Source organism: Carassius carassius, chromosome 9, assembly GCF_963082965.1.
Source record: "Carassius carassius chromosome 9, fCarCar2.1, whole genome shotgun sequence".
NCBI lineage: Eukaryota > Metazoa > Chordata > Actinopteri > Cypriniformes > Cyprinidae > Carassius > Carassius carassius.
Window position 1 is genome coordinate 32,861,530 of NC_081763.1, and position 12,635 is coordinate 32,874,164.

The 12,635-nt window shown below is 38.3% G+C and overlaps 2 protein-coding genes across 2 annotated transcripts; one reads left to right on the forward strand and one right to left on the reverse strand.

Moving 5' to 3' along the window:
• Nucleotides 1-4,576, forward strand: LOC132149647 (galactose-3-O-sulfotransferase 2-like). The gene is made up of 3 exons (XM_059559041.1): nucleotides 1-631; nucleotides 1,799-2,071; nucleotides 2,844-4,576. The coding sequence occupies exons 1-3, from the start codon at nucleotides 525-527 to the stop codon at nucleotides 3,748-3,750; spliced, it is 1,287 nt and encodes a 428-aa protein (XP_059415024.1). The 5' UTR covers nucleotides 1-524; the 3' UTR covers nucleotides 3,751-4,576.
• Nucleotides 4,577-6,483: 1,907 nt separating this feature from the next.
• Nucleotides 6,484-11,202, reverse strand: LOC132149759 (cysteine protease atg4da-like). The gene is made up of 8 exons (XM_059559163.1): nucleotides 11,055-11,202; nucleotides 9,582-9,830; nucleotides 8,526-8,570; nucleotides 8,213-8,349; nucleotides 8,099-8,177; nucleotides 7,936-8,012; nucleotides 6,789-6,908; nucleotides 6,484-6,708 (listed from the first exon to the last, which is right to left on the reverse strand). The coding sequence occupies exons 1-8, from the start codon at nucleotides 11,200-11,202 to the stop codon at nucleotides 6,484-6,486; spliced, it is 1,080 nt and encodes a 359-aa protein (XP_059415146.1).
• Nucleotides 11,203-12,635: the final 1,433 nt, after the last annotated feature.

A 12,635-nucleotide genomic window follows, 5' to 3' on the forward strand; every position in this document is an offset into this window, starting at 1 on the left:
TTTATGCTTAGATTCAGTTTCTCAGAAAACACATCAACATGTCTTGATTTTGCATCAGTAAAACACTGAGGAAGATGTTGCATTTTTGCAGTGCATCAAGCATTTCATGCAATGACTTTTATGAATTTGAGAGCTTTAGAAGATCCCACATGTGGACTTCTGAAAGGAAACATGCTTTTTTTTTTACCCTCATAAAGGTGCAGTTACAGCAACTACCAGCGAGGGGGTAACCAGATCACGTTAACTAACCCATGCCAACCCAAACTTTACGTTTGAAACAAAACACAACACAGACTGCTGTGACAGTACTTGTGATGAATCTAAAGCACTGTGTGGCAGACTGACAGAAGCTGTGAGATGCGTCAGTGTGTGTGTGTGTGTGTGTGTTTCTCTGATCCGGCCTACAGGATTAAACGGGTGAGAGGAGGCCGTGAGAGACGCGGCCCGTCCTGCCCTCACAATCCTCACATCACAGACCGACCGCTGACCGTTCAGCAGCTCCACAGAGTCTTGTGTTTGTGGAGATGGGCCTGCGCTGGCTGTGGAGGCACCGGGTGAGCGCTTTACTGCTGGTGTTAGCGCTCCTACTGCTCCTCACACTCCTGGCCACACACTCACTACAGACCAACAGGTGAGAGGCTTTAACTACTGGGAGACTAAACCAGTCAAATCAACTACTTATGCTTACATTTGCATTTGGATGGTGCTTTTATCCAAAGCAACTTCAAGGGTTCGAACCCATGACCCTGGTGTCACTAGAGCATTAATTAAAACTAAAATAATAATCTTGTCACTTGAAATAGGATCAACTCTAACTGAAATGAAATAAAACCGAGAAAAGGTATTTTCATTTAGTTTAACTTCATATACTGTAACTACAACAAAAAAATAATAAAAACCTCATAGACTTATTTAAAAAATAAAATAAAACCAAAGAGTAATACAGATAACAACCAAAATCTCTAAAACTTTAACTAAAATTAACAAGAAAAACAAGGGAAATAACAATGCATTCAAAATATTAATAAAAACCATAGTAGTTTCTTAATACTATACAAAATCTGCAGATTTGCAGAAAACTTGAAATAAAATCATCATTAATTTAAATTATATATATATATATATATATATATATTTAGCAACGGCAGCACATCTCATTTAGTTTAACTTGAGGAAGCTATTATAGTTCATAATAGTTTTTATATATATTAAAAACTATTGTAGTTTCTCAATGATAATACAACACTGAAGGTTAAAATGGACAGCTATCTACGAGCTCTTTCAAAATAGATCTGGACCAAATTCTGTTTAATTCAAATTAGGTTTGGTTGGTTTTTAACTGGGTTTCTCAACACAAGGTGCACATCATGTGGTTAGGTTTCTTTGGTTGATGCAAAAGCAGTTTTCTACACCGAGTTGTTCACCACACTGGAAAGTTCACCACGAAACAGGTCATTTGGACTCTCAAATATGGCTTGAAAGCAAACCAGCCTGGTTTTTGTGAAACTTATGATGACATTTAATTGTGTTACTTATTCACTAAAGTCAATTTCTTTTGAGAAATATACATCTGTTGCATCATTCATATCTGTATGCTAGTGCACTTAACACGCTTACGCAAGTAATGCATGTTTGTGCTTTCTATTGTTGGTGCCTTCTGAGTCATCATTTAAACAGTTTCTGCTAGTACTCATGTCAGTGAAGCAATTTAATGTGGTTCAAAGAACAGACTAGAAAGAAAGAGATCTGGTCAGCTGACAGAGAAGAAGGGGCGTCTAACATGATATTTCGCATACAGAACCTATGAACTGAGACCTACAGCAGACCGAAGGAACCAGAGAAGAGCTCCTGAGAAACACCCGTCAACACTCACTCCAAACACACACCAACCGCCCAAACACACAACGACAGCCAGAGCCGAGCGGCAGAGAGCACATCCACCAGTGGTCTTCCTGAAGACACACCGGACCGGCAGCAGCACCGTGCAAAACATCCTGTTTCGACTCGGGGAACGAGATGGCGCCACTTTTGCCTTTCCCTCCCACACGTACCAGTTTAACTACCCAGACAGGTAAAATGAGCACAATGCATGATGCACATCATGTTCCCAACAATGTTTCAGTTTAATTACATGTTAGTTTCAGTCTGCATTACCTGTTCCCTTTCATCTCAGAGGCAGTTTGGTTTAGGATCTTCTAGAAGTGCATGGACAGGAGACAACAGGAGGAGAAAAATATGTGTTTATTTTACCAAGGTGCTAGCTGGACAAGGTTGATTAATCTAGGGCACCAAATGACGATTTAAGAAAAGATAAGCCTCCAAAACACAGCTATAATACAATGAAATACTTACAGGGCTCATTACAATGTCCTCTGGTTGTCCCACAATTGCTGACAAATTAGTTACTGCCATGCTAATCAGTCTTTATGCTATTCATCATTTAGCTACCCATGCTAGGTCGCCAAAATACGATCGTAAACAAACACCAATGGATGGTGCCCCAAAATTGTCCTTAAAAAACACTGCCTATAAAAACATATTTCACTACACTTAAAAAAGTTACAAAAGTTGTCAATGCCCTACAAAATGGTACAGATTATGTACCTTTATGGCATTAGTATGCACCCTTTTGGGGTAAATGAAAGTACAAAGTTATAACTTTTTTTAAAGGCTACTGCTACGGTGAAAGCTTTTGTACCTTTTCCGAAAGTGTAGTGTGGATGAAACAAATCAGTCATTAACAATGTATTCTCGTCCTCCCTCTTGAGACCATTAAAAACCATGTAGGTTAAAAGAGCTTTGATCCAAACAGGTTCTTCACTCTCGCTCTCTCTCTGTCTCAGATTCAGAGCGGCGTTTGTGGACGAGCTGCCTGAGGGTTCATCTCAGTTCAACTTGCTCTGTAGTCACATGCGTTTGGACCTGAGGGAGGTGAGGAAGCTTATGCCCCAGAACACAGTCTTCATCACGCTGTTGCGAGACCCGATCAAGACCTTCGAGTCGGTCTTCGGATACTACACCTCCATCATCCCAGCGTTCTTCAGTGCACACCGAGCCGCCGCCAACAAAGGCAAATCTGCACTCTCCGTTTTCCTGGACTCTCCAGATACCTTCTGGGACCCGAAGGAACCTGGGAATGGTCTTGCCAAGAACCCAATGAGCTTTGACTTGGGGCTGAACAACCAGAAGTGGAACGGCTCCTGGCCGGAGGATTTGGCTCAGCTGGAGGAAGCGTTTCACTTGGTGATGATCGCAGAGCACTTTGATGAGTCCCTAGTTCTCCTGGGAGCTCTTCTCGGACTGGAGCACCCGGATGTGGCTTACCTTCGGCTCAACGCTCGTGCTGGCAACTGTGTGACGGAGCTAGATGAGAACATGCGGGAGAAAGTGCGATCGTGGAACATGCTAGACACACTGCTGTATGACTTCTTCGAGCAGGTGTTCTGGGAGAAGGCAGCTCAGTTCGGGTTGGAGAGGTTGAAAACGGAGGTGGCGCGGCTCAGGGCCTCTACAATGAAAATGCAACAGAAATGTGTGTCCAGGGCTGAGGTTCCTCCGGGAGAGCTGGAAGACTTGCTCCGCCCATGGCAGACGGAGACGGCTACTATCGTGGGATACGAGGTGCGAGGGAACCTGTCACTCCAGGATCAGGGGTTTTGTGTTCGGATAATGCTTCCCGAGCTTCAGTATCACTTGCACTTGTACTTCAAGCAGTACGGTAGAGAAATGAGAGCTGCTCCTGCTGACTGAAACCTGAGATGGACGTAGTGGGATTCACAAGAGTCGAAGGTCTGATCTTGGCCAATGGGATTCTGTGGACTCATGACAGAACAAGTCTGGTGGAAGACTTTTTCCAAGACAGAACAACTGCACCATCTAAAAGCAAGCCAAAATAAAACAAGAGAGGAACACTACTTTCCCTGAACGGTGGTCTACATAAGTGGTGCCCATCCCATGTCCTGTAGAACCCCAAACAGCACACGTTTTGTATGTTTCTCTCATCTGACCCAACCAGGTCTTGGAACTGATGAGTTGAATCAGGAATGTTTAATTAGGACAGTAGTGTTCAATCCTGCTCCTGGAGGCCCAATGTCAAAGTTTAGCTCCAACCAGTTCCAACACATCTGCCTGGAAGTTTCTAATGAGCCCGAAGACCTTGATAAGCTGGTGTAGATGTGTTTTATTAAAGTTGGAGCTAAACTCTGCAGGTAAATGGGCATCTAGGAGCAGGATTAGAGACCCGTGGATTAGGCAGAAATACAAAAGTTGAGGAAACTCCAAGACCATGGTTGGGAAGCACTGGTCTGCACATGAGACTGATGGAGAAAGCTAAAAACTGCAACTGCTCTGTACGACACTCTTGGTACTTTCACACATACGGTCTTTGCTGTAAACCAGTGTCCAATTCTGCTCCTGGAGGGTCACTTTCCTGCAGAGGTTATGATGCCTTCACATGTTACTGGAAATTTTCTACTGCCCAATATTTAAGTTAGTTTTTTTTTTTTGCGCATTTTAGTGCTTTGTTGTTAGGAAGACTAGGAATCATGGAGGACATCAGGTTCGTTCTAGACTATTTCTTGGCAAAATCTTATTAAGGCCAAAAGGTTTTGAAGATATTTAATCAAGAACCAATTTTCCCTTTGTTGACAACCATATAACTGTTGCCACACCATTTTATACATTTACAGCACTAAATAGTTAGCTTGCTGAGGTTTCAGTCAAATACTTTATATAAATAGTATAATAAATGTCTACTTGCATATCTTAAGTTCATGGTTTGGAAAATCAACTATCAAAATTGTCTACAAGTTTCCCAGACGTGAATACAACTTATGCTGGGTACACACCATAAGATAATCGGGCTGATTTAGGGCCGATTTCCCCCCTTCCGACAATGCTAGCTATGTCCCGATTATCTTGATGGTTCTACAGATCATCTCATCAGATTTTCCCTTGGTGTTAGGTGTGTTAAGATTGTCCGAACCTGATCAGAAGAACGTCGGAGCAAATAGTAAATATTTAACATGTTTAACATTTACGATCAGAAATCCTGATGTGTGGGGGGAACCCCGAGGACAAACGTGCGCATTATGCTGGGTACACACTAAAAGATTTTAAAAATGTGAGAGACCACAAACATGAGGACAAAAAAATCCTAGATTTTATCATTTTGCTCCTATAGTGAGTGACAAAAGACAGCACAGCAGACACCAACATATTTTAAACAGAGCCCCGACTGTGAACACAGGAAATCGCGAGACTTGAGAATAAATATGGCAGACGATAGAAACTGCTATGACTGCATTTGTTTCTGTTTTCTGTCACCACGCTTTCTGATTGGATATTGTTTCGTTTCACGCGATAATCTCCAGATTGTACAAGCGTTCGTCCTCAGAATTCCCAACACTCATCAAGATTTCCGATCGGAAATATTCAACATGTTGATTTGCGATCAGGGCGCCTCCGATGTTCCCCCAAGCAGATCCAGTCACTCTTAACACTCCTCACACTACAGGAAAATCTGCTAAATTAATCTTTAGAACCGCCAAGATAATCGAGACAATACCTAGGATTGTCAGACGGGGAGAAATCGCCCCAAAATCTGACCAATCATCTTGTGGTGTGTCAAATTTGCGACATGACTTTAGAGACCCCAGAGGGAGCAAGAGGGAATTGCAGGGGGTAAACCATGAATCATAAAAATCATCGAAGTAAATTTTAATTAAAGGTTTGCTCACAATAAGATCAGGTTGTATTGAGAAATAAAATGAATTATGAATTGATACTGATAATTGATATTGTCCGTATCATCAGCAGTTGCTTGCGTTAACATCAGATTTGTTGCTTGACCAGAGGAGTTAAACCGGTCTTTTGAACTCTACAAAGATGTCTATCTTTCATGCTACATTTAAAAAAAAATAATAGTAATGATAAAATAATGAAACCTCTGAGAATCAACTCTAAGAATAACAAGAATACAGGAAATGAAACTCCTCAAAAGTACTGGTAATGAAAACACGTCTTAAGAATTTGAGTAGAAATGTGTGTAACTGACATTAAAATCAGAACACAATACCAACGGGGGAAAAAAAGAGAGTAAGAAATATGACCCAGATCTGTTTTACTATATCTCTGAAATATCAACATTTTAGGGAAAAGCTTTCTGTTTATACAGTACTTGGTCAAACAGCAAAACACACAAACAGAGACTAAATCACAGTGTTTCCAGCAGCCAAATCCCATGTTTGCCTGTCAAAGAGTAACGTCAGCACCTCTCGTCTGCTGTCGTTAGAGTCACACCAAACACATCCACGCTAATCTGCTTAGCCACCTGCTCCCCGAACTCTTCACATCCTCCTGTATGGTGCGCTTACACATGACAACTACAGAAAACAAGAAAATACCAGCAGTAGTCTGTAAAAATGTACGTTTAAATACTCGAAGAGCAAAAGCACCCACACCAAATAGGCCAGCTTTCCTTGATCAATCTTGATCACATGACTCCGATTGGAGGAAATACCGGAGAATCCAAACAGGAAAGGAGTTTGTGCATCGCAGGAGCACAAATTCATCCGAACAGCTTTTCTTTTTGATTCGGTCTTTGACCTCTATATGAGTGACTGAGTCTGACGTACAGCTTCTCTCCGCGTTATTATGACCCTCCACAAATGTGAAGACGGGGTACTTTTCCTCCGATGATGTCAGAGCCTGTCCATCAAATCAAAAACAGAGATACTGATATCACAGGAGTTCGGACGTATAATATGAAAGGCTGATAAGCACCTAACCTTAGTGACGTCTGAGCACAGAGTCTGGAAATCCCCCGTGCTGGCGGCGTAGAAACCCACCGTACAGCTGGGGTCCATGCGGTTAAACGGCATCTTCGTGACAGTTTGACAGTGAAACGACTGCCCCGAGAGACAGACAAACACAGACACATTCATATATTCAATTCAGTGTTTTTGTATAGAGCTTTTTTTACAATGCATATTGTTTCAAAGCATCTGCACAGAGATTTACAAAAAGGTTTTGTCATTTTGTCCTGTTTTTTTTCCATTAGTGTCTGTTTATAAAATAAAAATTACATGTATAGTTTTTTTTTTCAGCATATATTTATTTAAACGAAAATAAATTTTGCTTAGTTAAAATAAAATAATCAAAAATAAATTAATAAAATGATTTATTTCAGTTAACAACAACCCTGTATTGAAAAAGTGGAAGCATTAATCTTCTTTTATAGATTTGACTAATACTTTGTTTTGTGTTTTTGGGGGGGGGGGGGGGGGTTTAGTCAAAATAAAAATTAATTTAGTTTTTTTACGGTATGAAGAGTTATTAATTTTTATTCAAGTTTTTAATCATTTTAGTACAAAAAAAATAAATAAGACTTGGCAACTATCTGAAATAAAAAAAAGTTTTAAAAGTATTTATCAGTTAACATTTCTTTTATTTCAACAAACAAGATCCCCTTATTAAAAATAACCCTACAGATGTCAAACAGAAGCATTAAAATACAACTACAGTTTTGTTTTCAGTTCATATTTTTTTTATTTTCGGTTTTGATTTACATTTTTTATTTTAGTTGTAGATTTTTTCTTTTTGCCATTTTATTAGGGTTTTTTTGTGTGTGCATTTTTACCATTTTTAAGTATTCGTTCATTTTTTTTGTTTTAGCCATTTTAGTCCTTTTACTTAAAAAACAAAAAAATAATAATTCAAACTTAAAAAAAAAAAAAAGCTTTTGTTCTAGTTCCTCTTTTATAAACAATGAAAGACCAACAGCTGTCAAGGTCCAAAAAGGACAAAAATAAAACATCACAAACATATGCAAAAATACAGTTTTAAGTCTTTTTTTTTAGAACTTAGTCCCTAGTCGCTGCATGTATGACATTTTGAGGGTTTTCAGACTATTTATCCCTTTAAATAAGTGCGCACCTCTAAAGGGAAGTTGTCTTGCTGGACGTCTACTGTAGTCTGACAGTAATGAGGATCCAAATAGATCAGCTGATCATCTGCACGACGAAACACAGAAAACAACAAACACACAGATGACGAGCGATTCGTTAAGACACTCACACACTCGTGACACATGACTCACCCTGGAATCCCACGAAAAACAGCGAGTGTTTGGGTTTCCCTCCGATGATGCCCATGCAGCACCGCAGCTCCAGCAACCTCTGGAGACACAGAGAGAGGAAACATGAGCTCAGACCACCACAACTACATTCAACACTTCAGACCCCAAACACACAGAAACCAGCAGAACCAGCGACTTCCAGTCAGACCTGCACCTCGCTGAGAGATCGGTACGGGACGTCCCGCACAGGTTTAACACGTCTCCAACGTACACTACAGACAAACACACAGATTTAGAGTCGAGGTGTTACAGCATGTTCACTAATGGACCAAGACTTGGGTCGGACTGCTGGTAATTTCCTGCTGAAATAAAGACCGTGGGCCGATGAGCGCAGAACAGGGCTTTCTAAAACAGACCAGGATTCATTACTAAATCATAAGAGACTGACCTGTGCAATCCTGTGCCACGTACACCTCCAGATCAGACACACAAACTTATGTTTACCCTCAACTATCACTGACAGGATTCAGCATTTACATGCAATTTAATACATTTATGTTTCTTTTCTCATGTTGCATATGACATTACTGAAATGTATAAATAGCAGCAATACACCATTTATGGCTGTGCATTACAGTGATTTTAACTAAAAATATCTACATTATTTGAAATAAACATTAACAGAAATAAAATAACATTTATTAAAAAAAATATTAACCTTTATAATATAAAAACCTTTTTGTTTCAGTCACATTGAAAATTTCACATTTTCATTAGTTTCAGTACTAAAATTACGAACACTACAAGTGAAATAAAAATGAATAAAAACTAAAGAGACACAAATAATGAAAATTACAAAAACACAACAAAATTGCCAAAAATTTGACTAAAATTATATAAAATATAAAACCAATCTGCAATAAAAATTCAATTAAAACCTAAATATATATATATATATATAGCTAAAATTACATTTGAATATAAATTAAAAACTTATGAAAACTAAATATAAAACTAAATAAAAATGACAAAAAAATTGCAAAGACTTTAACTGAAATTAAATTGCAAAACAATTAATTAAAAATTATGATTTAATACTAAGATAGTAGAGTAGTAATGATACTAAAATAACACTGAGGAAAATAATTGTACCTGCATAGTGTCTTATGCATTTAAACGTGACCAAACTAAATATTACTAAAACTAAATTAACACCGAAACAAATTATTCACTAAATAATTGCATGTCAAAAATAAAATAAAAAAATCGATAAAAGTAAATTGATCAGATTAGCAATCAAACGTCAGTCTATTAACAAATGTTCGGGACGTTAATGCAGAATTCAGATGTTGTTCACAGCTGTAAGTACATCAGCTTCAGATCTGGCTCATCCAATCATTCATATTTCCTCACTTCATGCATGTGGCAGATGTGTTCCCCAGGAATGAACCACGGTGCATCCATTACTTACTGCAGTATGTGGACCGCGATGGCCGGTCTGTACCAGTCGCCCGCCCTCTTCCCAGAGCCACTGCCCAACTCCACCAGCGGTGCAGGCCGAAGGGGGCGGAGGACAGATCGCCGAACCAGGACACGATCCTCCTGTGAGTCCGCTCCTCAGTTACACAGTCTAGCGTGGTTCCCAGAATGCGTCTGCGAGGTCTTCCTGAGTCCCGCCGGCTCTCTCTGAGGGGGTCATCCAACACCTCCAGGTCATCTTCGGTCTGATGATGCGTCGCAGGCCACATCCAGCCTGAAGAGAGCAATCGCATGCTTACTTTTGTGCATAATATGTAGCAAATTTATTACTATATATTTTGTATGAATATATTGTAGAATGTAATTTATTCCTGTGATGCACAGCAGTATTTTCAGCATCATTACTCCAGTCTTCAGTGTCACATGATCTTCGGAAATCATTCTGATATGATGATTTCAATATGAAATTTCAAATAATACTTAAACTATAGCAAAACCATTGTGATACAGAACATAAAGATATGTATTTCTACAACATTTATGACAAGATTTACTTAAATATATCATCATCAAAAAAAAAAAGTGTATATATATATATATATATGAAATGACTTGTATTTTCACATTTTAAAAGTTTGGTTAGATTAATATTAATTAATGTTAAACCGTGAGTTTTTCAGAATTTTTACAAATTTCTTCCGGCTCAAAAATGGTTATACCTCTTCAAAAAAACAAAAAAAAGGTGACAATTAAAAGTAATAAACAAACAATTATCTCTTAAAAATCTTGTATGTAAAATATGTAAATAAATAAATTAATTTAAACTATTAATTATTATTAATTATTGCCATTTTTTAAACAAATGTTAAACATTTCTTCGGTGGTCAACAATGGTTATATCTCTTTAAAAAAAATGTTTTTTCAAATTGCTAAATAAATAAACTTAAATGGTTATCTCTTTAAAAATCTCAAAAATAAATAAAATTAAATGGTTATATCTCTTTTTAAAAAATGTTTTAAAAAAATTATTGGGTGAAAAAATCTAAATTAAATGTGTATTTTCAAAGTCTAACTCAATTTTTACATTTTTGTCAAACTATTCATTAATTATTATTAGCATTTTTTTGGGGGGGTCAAAAATGGTCATATAATTTGTCCTGATGTGTATTGTCATAGTCACACATTTTCAATTTCAATGTCTAGACCAATATTAATTAATCGCATCCTAAACCATGAACTTTTTGAACTTTCAGAAAGACTTGCATGTTATAAATGTCTGAATGTTAAGGTTTGTGTTCCTGCGGTGTACCTGTACCCGCGGGCATCATGTGCAGCAGTAGTCCGTGAGCTAACAGCATCTGTGCGCTGTTTTAACATCTGTTTTAACTTTATATTCATCAAAGAATCCTGAAAAATAAAACGTATAGTTTCCACAAACTCAAAACCATAAAAATATACACACTGAAAAGCATGTTTTTATGAAAATTGCTCCACGTACCTCCATATCTGACGTTCTTCCACACTGAAAGGAGTTTGGTTTTGAGTTTGGCCTTGTCTTTTGACTCCTGGGGGCTGTTCCATAAAAGCCGCTTAGAAAAGCAGGGATTAAAGTCCAAAACCTGACTTGAATGAGCCAAGCTAAACATCCGCGCTTAAATTGGTTCCATAACAGTAAGTTGAGGATAATGTGATCTTACTAATTTGAGTCAGGTTTAAATAGTCTAGATAATTGCGCGTGCACGCCATTGTTTAAAAGTCCTGAAAAGTCGAGCATGGGTCAATCGATTTACTGTGGGCTACCATGGCAACAAAAGGAAAAGATAGAGCAGCGATGTTCACGGCAACGGAACAGCGTTTGCTATTGGAAACAAATGAAGAATTTTAAGAAGTCATCACCAAAAAAGGCAATACAGCGGCAATAAATAAAGCAAGAGAGAAAGGTTGGCAGGTAATTGCTGATCGTCTCAATGCGTAAGTAGCGGTGTAAGCTATTTAAAATACTTTATCAACATTGAATGTGTGTCACAATACATTGCAAAGTTTGCGTGTGAATAACAGTAACGTTAATTGCTTTCACGCAGCAGCAACTTGAGTGAAGGAAAAAGAACCTGGCAGCAGGTGAAAATAAAATATAAAAATATAGTTCAGAATGGTAAGTAAATCCAATGGTATGTATATATGTAATCAATGCCAGCTTGAAGTTACAACTATTCAGGTTTTTTTAATGTATTTTTTTTTTATTGCAGTGACCAAAAGGAAGACTGAGGTTGCTGGCACTGGGGGAGGGCCACCACCAGCCAGCTTCACTCTGCAGAGGAGCTGGCGTTGGAAATTAATAAAGGGAGGCCCGTCCTTGACGGAATAGCGGGGGGGACATCATCTAAAATGATATCACGTAGTATAAGGAGTGAGTATATAAAAGGTGTGTGTTTTATTATCATTATTCCATCCTGACTAACTGATTTCCTCCTTCCTTAGGCATTGTAAGCCTAAGTACATCATAGCAGTAATGTCACGTAGAGGTACTTGTGCTACTGTAGTGGTGCATTTTGGTAAAAAAAAAAAAATTTTTTTCTATCAAGATTCTGTATGCTTTATGGATCCACCAGACATCATGTTGCCTGTGAGTATGAGACCTTTTAAATCAGTCATGTAAGCTAATGAGTTTAACTGAGTTTAATCAGTGGTCACAGGGAGAAGGCCCATCAGTTGAGGAGACTGTGTCTGCATGTTCAAGGAGGCCTGAGGTAGTCACAGGTTCCATGTGATACTGTATTGAATATTAAAAAGTGTACTTGTGTGATAAAATGATCATAATGTGTTTTCAGGATGCTGACACTTTTCTGGAGCCCTCTCAGTCTGGGACCACATGTGACAAAGTGAGTATTAAGAAATGAAAACAATGTGACAAGAGTATTCAATGAAATAACTGAAATCTATGTTGCTACAGAACCCAGAAAACATAAAAGGAGTGTATAAACGCTACCTCCTTAAACAAATGGAAGCGATTGATATCGACATCCAGTATAAAAAACTGAAGATGAGGAAGTTGGAGCTGGAAATTCAACAGCTACAGAAA